At 37.1% G+C, this 13,414-nt stretch overlaps 2 protein-coding genes across 2 annotated transcripts; one reads left to right on the top strand and one right to left on the bottom strand.

Moving 5' to 3' along the window:
- The first annotated feature begins 532 nt into the window (after positions 1-532).
- Positions 533-1,926, top strand: LOC136253668 (TNF receptor-associated factor 3-like). The gene is made up of 2 exons (XM_066046327.1): positions 533-1,127; positions 1,397-1,926. Exons 1-2 carry the CDS (start codon positions 568-570, stop codon positions 1,623-1,625), a joined length of 789 nt encoding a protein of 262 aa, XP_065902399.1. The 5' UTR covers positions 533-567; the 3' UTR covers positions 1,626-1,926.
- A 4,773-nt stretch (positions 1,927-6,699) lies between these two features.
- Positions 6,700-12,475, bottom strand: LOC136254328 (NACHT, LRR and PYD domains-containing protein 12-like). Its single transcript, XM_066047009.1, has 7 exons — positions 12,209-12,475; positions 11,543-11,874; positions 9,519-11,249; positions 8,962-9,456; positions 7,338-7,403; positions 7,184-7,246; positions 6,700-7,131 (listed from the first exon to the last, which is right to left on the bottom strand). The coding sequence occupies exons 2-7, from the start codon at positions 11,862-11,864 to the stop codon at positions 6,848-6,850; spliced, it is 2,961 nt and encodes a 986-aa protein (XP_065903081.1). The 5' UTR covers positions 11,865-11,874; positions 12,209-12,475; the 3' UTR covers positions 6,700-6,847.
- Positions 12,476-13,414: the final 939 nt, after the last annotated feature.

Here is a 13,414-nt window from a genome sequence, read left to right as displayed (position 1 = left end):
TTAGCTACATAGCATGAATGTATTTCAAATTTACAGGTAGCATGGAATCAGAAAAATTTTCAAAATGTGGTGAAATGAACTGTTTTCCAACACTTCTAATGGGGCAATATGTAAAAAGTACAGGCACAATCCAACAGAAACAATATATTACACATCTATGGCTTCGTAAACTTTGACCCTTCGTTTGCAAGCCAATGACCAGGATGGACATCAGCTTTTGGATATGAGTATCATATGATCCACCCTTGCTTGTCTATGCATTTGCAAAGTCCCAGCACATTTACTATTGAGCATTTTTATGGCTTCCATAGTAGCTATTGGTTTTATGTGTCAGCGTGGTATGATTGGCAATTTTAATGGCACCGTATCAAATAGTTCGTGCTTTTATCAAAAGTGAACGATTTTTCGCTTAGCCGCTCTATTATTACATAGACAGTCCTGAGTCGGGCGGGTAGGCACAGTACTCTTATTAATGCTCCCTGGCAACTCGATTGCAAGGTTTCTGCTCCTCAGCGGCAGCGCCTATTTTACAGCAGTGAATTAAGTGATTAAGCTACTGATGTGTTTATGGAAATAGTTACGCAGAGCACGCACGACTGCGTTGGTGGATACCTAGGTGGATACGACCACAAATTTGTTGGCTCCCCCCATGATCGTTTTGTTTGCAAAATATGCGACCTTCCTTGTCGAGATCCTCACTTGACTGTGTGTTGTGGGCACAACCTCTGTAAATCTTGTCTGGATAATGTCAAGAAAGCTACCGAAGTTTGTCCAGTTTGTCGTGATGGACAGTTTTTCACTGTTCCTAATAAGCAGGCTGACCGAGAAATAAGAAGCCTTTACGTGATGTGTACTAACAATGAGAGAGGTTGTGAGTGGCAGGGTGAAGTAAATGACACCAACAATCACCTTCTAAATGACAATGGTTGCCGGTACATGGTTGTGAACTGTCCTAATGATTGTGGAGAAAGTCACTGCAACGACTCGCCAATCATGTTGAAGCAGATTGTTCACATCAAAAGATTGAATGTCACCATTGCTACATTAGAGGCAAACATCACTTTATTGAGAATGAACAAAAGGAGCAGTGCCCCAAGCTTCCCTTGCCTTGTCCCAATGGCTGTGAGGTAGGGAATATTCTTCGTGAAGGCATGGAAGACCACAGAAAGAAGTGTCTCCTAGAGATGGTCCAGTGTCAGTACCAGAATGTAGGGTGCGAGGTGACATAATAACAGAAAAGCACATGAAGAAGAAAGCACAGAGGAGCATTTACAATTGACTAAAAGTAAACTAGCCAAAACTGAAGCGTTAATGTCAGAAAGGATCAATAATTTAGAATTAATGGTGAATCAGCTGATCAGTAAGAGCACATCAGTTGATAAGATAATTGCTCCAGCACATTCATCTATCCATCTCATTCATCCATCCATCTCGTTACCATGTCAACCTTCATATGTCCAGTTACCATGAAGATGTCCCAATACAACAAGTACAAAAAGAGCGGTAATAGTAGTAAATGGTACAGCGACAGCTTCTATAGCCACAGCAATGGGTACAAAATGAGTTTGTATGTTTTGGCTTCTGGTGACGATGCCGGTAAGGGGACTCACATGTCAGTGTTCTAGTCCTCATGAAGGGTCCATATGACGATGAACTGTCTTTGCCACTAAGGGGAACATTTGAGATAACATTACTGAACCAAATCAGTGACAGCAGCCATCATTCATGTCCTGTCACATATGATGTTGAAACCCCAGATGAAACTGCTGGTAGAGTTATTGAAGGAATGAAAGCTGCATACGGGCATGGAGTTCCTCTGTTTATCTCTGATGATGATCTCTTCAAGAATACCTCCACTTGTCAACACATCAAGGATGATTGTATCTTCATTCAAGTTAGTAAACTTTAACCATACACATTACCTTTGCTGCTCATGCATGTTATACAGTTTAGTAATAGGCACACTATACGTATATTCCTTTTGTGATGTGCTCAAATAAAACATTCAGTTGAATGATTTAGTTAAAATTGTTACCAAATTCAATCTCAAAGGTCTAATTTTCCTGTGGGCATGGAATGCCCCCAGACTCACCTAGATAGACCATGATGAGTATATATACTGTACGCATTACTACGCAAGCTATGCAATTTGCATCAATCAGTTACCATTTTTCTTAACCCCATCAATTTAAATTTTGCTGCTACTCCTGCTGTACCAGCTGCTCAATAAACTGAAAGATCTTCTCAAGTTTCTCAAATGATGAAGAGGGTTTCCCAGACCAATGTTCACATTTGTAAAACTTACTATAGACACCACCCATTACTGGTTGTTTATCACTGAAGAATGTTCTGAACAACTTCAGGCTTCTTGCCCGATGGAATAATGGTTTACTCAAAAGTATATATTCAGATCTCATGTTATCCTTTCATTTGTAAAACTACCACGGTAATGGTATAGCTGTAATACTTTATATATAGGGCTGGCTGGAATAATATGGTATTTATAAACAATAATACCACCAGCATAAATATCTAATTAACAATATGACATCACTTTAGAACTGTAATATAAGGGAAAATTTCCCCTGTTCAAGGCAAACACGATGGAGGAGCAAGTTACAACTCTGCATATCATTGCATTCATAAGTTACAGCTGTTTTTTGTAAGCACCTGTAATTTTTCCCAATACTTGCTGTGCAAATTGATCTTTCTGTTGTTGCTACTTTGTAGGGCCGTGACTGCTCTATTAGAGTAGCTAACTGCTCTATTGATTTTTAAAAAGTGAAGGGGCTACGTCCCATCTAAAATAAGAATGGATGGGGTTCTAGCCCCCTCTCCATGCCTATGTGGTACAATAATAAGCCTTTAATACATGATCCAATGAAATAATACAACACCCATTTCATGGCATAGGTGAATTTCAATTTCACAGTAAGGCAACCCATGAAATATTTCATGAGTATTTTCAAAATTTTTGTGGTCCTTCATATGTGACCAGATCTGGCATTTTCAAATTCTTTATTTAAAACAAATGTATGCTCTGGCAAAGTTTCAGCCTCATAGCTATGCCAATAGTTACATAATCTCCCAATTATGAATAATGGGAGAATTTTAGTTCTCATTTTTGCATTGTACGCTAATTTAATTGTCTGCTGGACCTCAGGCTTCTCACTGAGAGCTTGTTCACCCTTTACTTGTAAAACTATCATGGTATTGCTGGTCTCCTAAAGAAATGTTTTGTACATTATATATAATGAAAGATGTTGGGATTTTAAAAATCCATTGCAGTTCATTGCCACACAATCTTTTGAGCGCCTCCAGGCTTTTCACCTTATGAAATGTTCTGCTCAGCTTATATTAAAGCTTCCATGATATAACTAATCTCCTCTAGAAATGTATTGCATTAGCCCACCCGGTTTACTTGGCACTCTTTGCCTCTGCACTTGTTATTACTCAGTCATTTGTAAAGCTACCACAAAAGCTACGTATAGCTATCCTGCTAAAAAAATGCATATACTATATACAGATGATGAATAATTTCAATTGTTCCCATTGCTTGTTAAACAATCTGGTGGGTAATTCTAGTTTTTCAGTGGCAGATGACTCATGCCAAGCTTTTCAGTTCAACCTTCACTCATAAAGCTAGTTAAGCTACTAAATATGGAGAAGTTTACATGCCTTTAAATGGCTGTTCATCAACTGAACAATCTTACAGACAACACCACCTTCTGTATAACCTGATGGAAGATTTACTCAGAACCAGAGGAGGGCGGACATATTTTAAGTGCAATGTAAAATTATTGCTTTAATTGCATAGTTCCACTTGGTATTTCATATGAGCCTCAATAGACCAATACAAATCTAGCGAGCGGTGGGGTTTACTGGATAATCAAATTGGATTTAGTGTAAGTTTTAAGATGGTACATTTGGCTTTTTAAAACCCTTTGGTTTATGGCAATATTAGCAATGTCATTATATATCATGCGCAAGTACCTCAGCCCTTCGCATGCCTTACAATGCAGAAATAAACATTGCGTAGTAACTCCTGTTGTAAGCTTGGTGTTCTTCAGCACATTATAAACAAACCATTTGTATAATATATTTTAGCAGCGCTTAAATTGTGTCCGCCCTCCTCTGACTCAGAACTGTTCAGCATGCCCTTCATTTGTATGGTATTAGTTACTTACTGTATAGCCATAAAATTATTAGTATACATTGCATTATTTCTATAGCACCTCTATAACACTTCCTAAGCTTTGTCAATTAGCTATGTTAAAATTGTTTCTAGGTCCTAATTATATATTCTGCTTTATCCCCTAAATCAAACCTACTACATAGTTGAGTATACATGTATACATTTGCACTAAATCACAATCATTTCTAGATGCTGCATCCTTAATGTTCATTTGGTAGTTTTATGTTCTTATGTCATTGGATGATTTTGTATATAAGCTGCATTAGGCCTGCGTCCAGCATAATAAAAAAGCACAATAGGCTAAAGTGCTATGCCATCGTACTGCTAGCATTTAGGTGGATATTTCAACTTATGGAACTTAATTCCTTGAAAAATAATAGATTGATACTCCCTAATAGAGTGGTCAGTGGAAAATACAAACTGCAATAGAGCACTCAAATGCGTCTTAGATTGCATATTCTCTAATAGAACAGTCATGCATTTTGTATGAAATACCCTAATAGAGCATTATTAGGGTATAAAAATGTGTTGTAAGAAATGTTGTTAACCTAGGAGCATAATGCACTGAAGCATATAGCACAATGAAGAACATAATGGGTGAAATTTTTGGGAAATATTCCTGAAAGCATTTTGGACAAAATTTTGAGCATAATATTATATGGCTTGCATGATAGTAGGGGCGGATACAGATACAGGGGGGTTCTTGACCCCCCCTCCAAAAAATTTTAGGATAACAAGATTGAGATACTCTAATAGAGCAGTCACAATATTAGAGTAGTGTGTAGTGAGCTATTTAAGGATTTTTATGTACTGTATCAGTTATAAATGCGTGGTTGGTAAGGTGGGCAGCTATTGTCAGCTGGTTGTGACCTTTTTTTTATCTCACCGTATCAAACCAGAGATAATGTAGTGCCTCAGTTCATTTTTGATCCCCCCTTTCCATAAGTCTGGATCCGCCCCTGCATGATAGGTATTACTAGCACCATGCAGTTTGCATGTACTGCAGCTAGTTAGCTGTCTTATATAGTTAAACATGCAGCTCCTGCATGCATGCATGCTCATTGCTCACATCATTTTGTAGTAGGCTTGCAAGAAGGCATCACGTTCTTTGAAGTGATATCACCTTGTATCCTAGCTACATGAATGGAGCTCAGTGCAACAACAGGGGGAGGGGGGTAGAACCCTCCATTCTTATTTTAGATAGGGTGTACTGCCCCTTCACTTGATCGAGATATACTCTAATAGAGCAGATAGCTACTCTAATAGAGCAGTCACATACTCAACATTCAATTGCATGATTTGTTAAAGTTGTTACCAAATTCAATCTCAAAACTTTTCAAATGCCCCCAGACCCCCTAGACTGAGTATACACACTGTATGCAAGCTATGCGATTTACATTAACCAGTTATCATCCTTCTTAGCACCCTCGATTTAAATTTTGCTGCTATTCCCCTGTTGCACCAGCTGCTCAATAAACTGAAAGATCTTCTCAAGTTTCTCAAATGATACCCAGACCAATGCTCACCCTATATTCATTTGTAAAACTTACTATAGATAGGCACCGGCCAATTATGCCGACATAATTTAAAGCATAATAGGTGGCCAAAAGCATCAAGCATAATGCCAGCATAATAGGGACGATGTTTGAAAAATTAATTAAATGCGCAATACGTGCGCCTGAAAGAAAGCAAATATTCACTGCCAATAGTATTATTAGTGCATTTTATAATCAAAAACACGTAATACAACTTATTAAACTGTTTCTTTGTTGGTTATTCACACTTTGCAGAAATAAGATCGAGATACTCTAATAGAGCAGTCACTTACTCTAATAGAGCAGTCAAGAAAGGCTGATATACTCTAATAAAACAGTCACTTCTAGAGTATAATTTTGATTTTGAAAGCATGATTTTGAGCATAATAGGCTTAATTTTTGAGCAATGCTCAAAAGCATAATAGGTAAAATTTCGGGCATAATAGGCCAGTGCCTAACTATAGACACCACCCATTACAGGCCGTTTATCAACTGATCAATGGACAATTAGCAACTTCAGGCTTCTTGCCTGATGGAATGGTTTACTCAAAAGTATGTAGTCAGATCTCATTGTTATCTTTTCATTTGTATAACTACCATGCTATAATCTCCCAATTATGAATAATGACTTTTAAATTCTCATTTCATGTGTCATATGCTAATTGAACTGTCTGCTGAACCCCAGGCTTTTCACTAGTTTACTTAGAGCTTTTTCACTTGTATAGTTATCATGGTATTGCTGGTCTCCTTAAAACATACTGTATATAAATAATGAGAAATGCTGGAATTTTAAACATCCATTTGCAGTTCATTACTGCACAATCTTTTAAACACCTCCAGGCTTATTTAACTGAACGGACGACACAGTGAGCAGATAGGGTATACATTTTAGTAACCTGAATGTTAGCTGTGTTGATACATGATAGACAGCTGCAATGTATGGTTTGTCGGATGTATGTTTCTCTCTATGCTATCCATCTGGTCTACCTCTTTGTATGTAGTTCACAAGATGCTATATGTATGAATGTCCCTCTTCCCATTATGCTCCTGTATGTATATATAGTGTACATATTTACAAAGATATAACCGTTAATATAAAGTAACTGTGTGCATTTATTCAATTCTCCTTTAGTTTCTTCTCTATCTTTTCAGCAGCAAAACAAAGGTTATCAATATCTCTAATCCGCTCCAAAAGCTTCCTCCAGGTATGAGGTGCGGGGTAATGATTTGTGGAGAGCCAATCTTTGAAAAGCTTTTGGCAACAAACAGCTGAGTCATTTGGAGACTCCCTCTCTATTGCCTTAACATCTGGAAATCTATATTCCATAGAATAGGCAACAGTTTTCCATTCATGTTTGATTTCAGGAGTAACAATTTTCTGCAATTTGTGCATATCTGGTTCTGTAAATGTCAGCTATCATTTCAAGTTTGTAATGCATATTTCACTATTTACCTTCATCGAGTATTTCATTGTCACTTGCTGCTGGCATCACTGCTGCTGTCGATTCACATGTTGCTGTAAAGATTATACACAAATGAATTACAACTATGTTGGGACTTAACCAACTACTATACTTTAAATATATTAATTATATGTAAACACATACCATGTCCATGACCAGTTAATTCTGGTATATTCTCAATTGCTGCAGCACTATAAGCACAATAGTCTTCTATGGAAAGCATCAATATTATTACATCATTAAGTTCAAGAAATGAAGGAGAGAAATAGAATATTTAACTTGTAGTAGTACAGCAGTAGAGCTCAAATAACAGGAACAAGACAAATAGCAAGGAATGATGAACAAGTTATCATCACTTTTTACTAATCCTGTTAAGGCGTACCTGAGAAGTATGGGATAATATTCACTATTAAAGTCAACATTTATTAATTCCTTGCTTCCTGTCACCCATCCACACATCACTTGCCCTACCAAATTATTGCAATTGATTTAAAATTACTTAGAAATATGAAATATACCTTAAAACTGGAAATTTTCAAGGGATGAAGCTTTTGCAAAACTGCATGTATAAAATTACTGTTTTAATTCATGAAAATGTTTGCAAATATTTTACATCATTTTGCTAAGGTAATATCTATCATACAGTACTATCGTACTGTATAGTAGGGACCACAAAGGAGTAGGAATGGCCCAAGAAATAACATCACCCAAAAACCAACCTCAATTTTCCCTGACGACGATGGGGCAGTGTTGGTTAGGGCATAACTAAGCCCAAACAAGCCTTCAGATCGACCCAAAATGTTTTCAACAAGTTGCTACGGAATTTTTTCTAACGGAATTTTCTACTGACTAACTGACTGAGTAACTGACTGATGCCTTCAGACAAGCATAACTCAACAACGGCTAAAGCTACAGGCTTGATTTTTTCACTGTTCGACGCCGCTTCAGCCTGAGAGGTGCCTTTAGCATACTGCAGTATGTACAATGCATTCTTCATGGACCTACCAGTGTCCTCCTTTGTGTGCCATTCATCTTTGCTGACAGCGAAAAGTGTTGATTTTTGGGGGGGGTTAGTATTTTTGGATCTAATAAAGTGTCGATTTGGCAGTAGCACGTGATGGCTTCCCTTCGTAACGGAAATCGTCAGTATTTTTCATAGTAGATATTTTGATTGCAGAGGTGCTTTTTGAACAGTTCTTGATTTGTACTACTGTGTAATGGGTTGAACATAGCCGACAACAAAGCATAATGGATACTTCCCTTTTCAGACAATAATTGATATAGCTGGGGCACGCGGCACCATTTCTTTCTTTCGGTATACGTGGATTACACAGATGCTTTTCGAACATTTCTTGATTCGAAATACTGTGAAACGAACAGATACTTTACTTTTCATTTGCTTCTCCTTTTCAGACAATAATTGATATAGCTGGGGCGCAATGCCATTTCAGTTGTAGTATGTGTGGGTTCACCAGTCATAATAATTTTTTTACAAAAAAAAAGTTAACAAACAAGTACACAAAAAAAATTTGGAATTTTCAACTAGAGTAGGGACCATAGCACATTGATAAAAAGTATTGAACCAAGCTGAAATAGTGCACAATATTAAATCACAGTAAAACAATAAGAAGTGTTATATCCTTACTGGATTTGTGTACTTGTGTATAACCTCAAACATTTCGTGTAAATGTTTTCACATGATGCAAATGTTTTCTTTTGTGAGAATTTCCCATTATACTCCCAATGGTGATAAACTACAATATCTTACTTGCTACATTGCACATAATTCTTTTCACTTCAACATCTTCAATGTCTTCTTTACTCATGTCTATTTTTCTGGTACCATCAGCGGTTAATTCTGCCATTAAACAGGCTCCCTTCTGAGTAATCAGATTTCCCCACAGCATCATATGCGTTATTGTACTAGACTTTAAGCCACCTGCAAGTGACACAGCTCCATCATAGCCAAAGCCACAGTGGTTGATATGTAACTCCTTTATGGTGCACTGACCAAACACACCAGCTATCTCAGCAATTCCCTTGTCACCAACATCATTTCCATGCATAACCAGAACCTCAAGTGTTTTATTTCTCTCCAACATGGCAGCAATAAATTTGGCACCCTCAGCTGAAATATTACACTGCCAAACCAGTAGCTCTTTTACAATGGCTTCAGGTTGTTGTATGGCTTTGGATAGTAACTCCATACCTTCATCTCCAAATTCATTTCGTCCCAGGTGTATCCTTGTCAGTGATGTGATATCTGTAAAATAACGAACACAGAGAAAGTATGCCCATGCAATATTACAACCTTACTGTACATACTTGCATTGATGATTTTCATAACTTGTGTAATCCCTTTAAAAGACAAATTATTCCAGTGCAGATTCAAATCTTCTAACACACTGACAGAACTGGGGGATATCATTTTAGCTAGTAGCTCTGCTCCATCATCTCCAATGTTGCACCACCAAATCATCAACTTCAACACAGGGTAACGAGACAGCAAAGAGGAAATGCATAGACAATCATATGGAAGCAGTGATTTGTAGGAGCCTATGTCTATTTTCAAAGGCTCCAACTGTGTTGACAAAGTTGCTAACTGTTGCTCACACTCACAGATGCAGTTAATAGCACACTTGACAACATCACTACCATTCTTATTGGGATGGTGGGTCAATTTTGACCATACAAGCTGACACACTGGTGTGGGCACTGATGATTTGGACAAGCCAAAATAATACCAGAACAAGTAAGGAAAAGCATCAAAGTGTTCATCAACTAATTCATATTGCTCATTGTCGGGCAGGAGGGAAATGTATAGTGCACAAAAAAATTCTTGCACAGAGAGATGGATAAAAGAATATGTAGGAATATCTTTTGGTAGTTGATGAATGTGTGAGGTTTGGAAAAACCCGTATCCATCAAAATCATCAGGCACGGCAACCCCAATTGATTTGATTTCATCAACTGTAAACACTAATTTTGGAACCTTGCTGCTTTTGAAAAAATTCTTTTTATCTTTTACACACCAATAGAAAAATGCAAGGTATGCAATTTTGCTTAGTAAATATGCTGGCCCTATTGCAACATCAGGAATACCAGGTAACTTTAACTTTATTGCCTGATGCACATTTTCATTGCATTTGGCTGTGGTGTTAAGCCACTTTTGCTGTTGTTGCTGCTTGAAGATTGACACGACAATGTTTTGTAGCAATTCAACCACATTGGAAAATTGATGTAGCTTGATTTGGTTGTATTTCAAGACAGAGGTCAACATTTTTAAAAGCATGGGCATGCGGCATAGGCTTAAAAGGTGAGAATTTTTCTCTAAATCTTTGAGAAATTCTACAGTTGATTGCTGATTGCTATCAGTGATGCTCAATTGCACAAATTCTCTAACTTGATCCTTGTTAAACCCAAGTATTTCAATTCTCCGTGAAAAACCAGTCAAATTGGTGGTAGCATGTGCCCTGCTTGTAACAAGAAGTGTAATCTTTGGTAATTTTTGACTTGTATCTTCAAAAAATTGATCTATTCTCTGATGCTCGCCAGCTTCATCAAAGCCATCCAGAATTAGCATAGCGTTTCTTCCCATGCTTTCTTCCAACCCTTGATAAGCGTGGTTGCCTAACAAGGACTTTATGGCCTGTTGAAGTGGTACATTCCAGAATTCCCTTAATGTCACAAGCAAAACCAATTCAAACTCCACCAAGAGCTTTCCATTGGACCACTGCTGACAGATCTCATAAGCTAAGGTGCTCTTTCCAACACCTGGAGCCCCTGTAATAAGTACCCTTGAGGGACATGGCTCATTCCGGTAGTAGAAAATGTCCTCAATACCATTTAACTTTCTGTGACTATTCTGTGCATATTCTCCATGTTTACTGTTGTAATGTGGTTCAGCCTCTTCAGGTACAACAGCCAACTGAAAAGCTTGAAGTCTTTGAAAATCTCCGGCACAAGGTAGAGGTTGATTTTGATACTTGACCCTCAGAAAATCAGCAGCATACTTTAAAGCAAGTGACCCATCCAAAATGACAAGTTGTTGATGTGCTAAAATTGAAATATGTTCATGTATGACAGAATGATGTATCCAGTAATTTAAATACAGTTTAATTGTTACATCTTAATAATATGTACATATGTGAAACTGTTTGTATATAAGCATTATATCATACCAGATTAACACTTACAGTGCACTGAAAAATTGTTTCTGCCACAAACATTGACGGCATGTATAAGAATGTCATTATAAATTCAAATAAAATTCACAGTAGGTTAATTGAGGTCAGTACAAAGTACAACACTAGCCTATTGGTCAGTGCATTAGTTTATTCATAGCATACCTCCTAAGAAGTTATTGACAACCACCTGTAGTAGATAATTGTCAGTTCTTTTTCTCATAAAAACAAACAGTTTGCAAAATGGAGTACTGCCATGTTGGACAGGATCAACAACATTGTGAAGATAGTACACTGCCTTATCAGCCTGTGTTGGCTCAGCCTGGATAGCTTGTTTTACATTTTCAGGCAGCAATCCTTCAGCCTCTAACTGGGAAATGAAATCAAGATCATTCATTGGTAGAGCTTGAACCAGATATGGGTAATGTTGATTGTAGATACATTTCCATGATGTGGCCTTCACATTGTCCTGTTGATGTCCAGACATAATGGTGTACCTATATACAGAAAATGTGATACACTGAAATGTTATCATACACACCCATCATCTGCCAGTGTTCATATTAGCTACTGTATCATCACTTAAAAATATTGTCCAGAAAATGTAGAAACATATATCAGGTAACAAACATTAGATACCATCTCACTACTGACATAGAGAAGTGTGAGAAAGCTACCAAAAGCCTGTAAATCAGTACAGGTAGTCAGGATCTCAACATCATGCATGAATCCAGAAATCCCAAACCCAAGCAGTGGTGACTTAATTATGCAGTCTAGGCAAGTGCCCAAAGACTGGAATTTAAGACTTCTTCTATAACATATACTGTTTACCTTATTTCTTTAGATCTTTGGTTGGACCTGATGTAGAAGAGCACTTGGTCTCACTATCTGATCACCTATGGCTTGGGTGGTTTAAATACAGACTGAATGAGCCAATCAAAACATGTTATTACATTATGATGTAATGTACAGGGGATGGATCTCTACTTTGCCAGTTGTGGATTTGAGGCACAAACCACACCAACATCCTGTATGTAGCAGATCATGTTGACCTATGTTACATAGTTAACATAAAGAAACCATTATTGTAATGAGGATGACGTACACCATTGTTTATTAAGGCTTTGCAGTACAAGTGCTTGAAGGTCTGTAGGACACCTGGTTCTACAGCCTGTTTAAAATTGTCATATATGTTTGATATGAATATATGTGTAAAATAAACCGAATTCAAATTACATATCTTCCACACTGGTTATGTAGTATCTGTATATTCAGTACACCCATAGTCTGTGGCAACAAGTGTTGTTCAATTCGAATATTTTGTTGTTTAGTATACACGAAGGTTTAAATTCTTGATCTTTAACTTGAACCTTACTAACTAAATTATTCAGGTACATCACCTTTTGGTCTAACCATGTGCCACATACAATAAAAGTTGAAGGGCTTCAGGTTTTCCCATAAATTATCAGCTTTATTGATCTAGACAAACCACAGGTTATCTGTCTCTACAACTGAGAAATAAAGCTAGAATATGATGATCATGAAGCAAAAGCTTGAATTTAGATATGCTAACTGTCAGTGTATAAGTATGTGTGGGACAATTCAATATTGAGGAAAAACAAATTCCTGAAATCATGTTATGTTTGATACAAGATTTAATCTGTTGGTTACAGAGGCCACAGAAGTTCAGATGTTGAGGTTTTTATTCTTCTTAGCACATTTCAGGGCTTTTCGTTAGTTATTACATCACTGATTAACACTACAGGGTGGGTGTTTGATAAGCTGAGCATGGCCCCACTATCTCAAATTTTTAGTATGTGGCTTGCTAGGAAGTTAATTAGTAGAAATTAAGTAAGTGTTATTATACACACAGAGACAAAGGAAAAAACAAAAAAATGTGATATAGAAAAAGCAAGCTATAATCTCTTCAAGAAATTGGTCAAATTGTCATATTTAAAAATGGTTAATTAGGGCATAGATGAAAACTGTTTAATTCTAATAGAATAGTAAACTATTTTAATAGAACATTCAAAATAA

The sequence above is a fragment of the Dysidea avara genome, chromosome 4, assembly GCF_963678975.1.
Source record: "Dysidea avara chromosome 4, odDysAvar1.4, whole genome shotgun sequence".
Classification (NCBI taxonomy): domain Eukaryota; kingdom Metazoa; phylum Porifera; class Demospongiae; order Dictyoceratida; family Dysideidae; genus Dysidea; species Dysidea avara.
The sequence above is the reverse complement of the archived record's forward strand: the minus strand, read 5'-3'. Positions and strand labels throughout refer to the sequence as shown.

Bases quoted from the DNA above. Each gene is read 5' to 3' on its own strand.
- LOC136253668 (XM_066046327.1), top strand. From the start codon at position 568: ATGGAAATAGTTACGCAGAGCACGCACGACTGCGTTGGTGGATACCTA. The intron at 1,128-1,396 runs GTAGGGAATATT...TAATTGCTCCAG, and splicing joins CTTGTCCCAATGGCTGTGAG to CACATTCATCTATCCATCTC.
- LOC136254328 (XM_066047009.1), bottom strand. From the start codon at position 11,864: ATGTCTGGACATCAACAGGACAATGTGAAGGCCACATCATGGAAATGT. The intron at 11,250-11,542 runs GTATGCTATGAA...TTTCAATTTTAG, and splicing joins TGTCAATAACTTCTTAGGAG to CACATCAACAACTTGTCATT. The intron at 7,132-7,183 runs GTAAATAGTGAA...TGACATTTACAG, and splicing joins CAATGAAATACTCGATGAAG to AACCAGATATGCACAAATTG.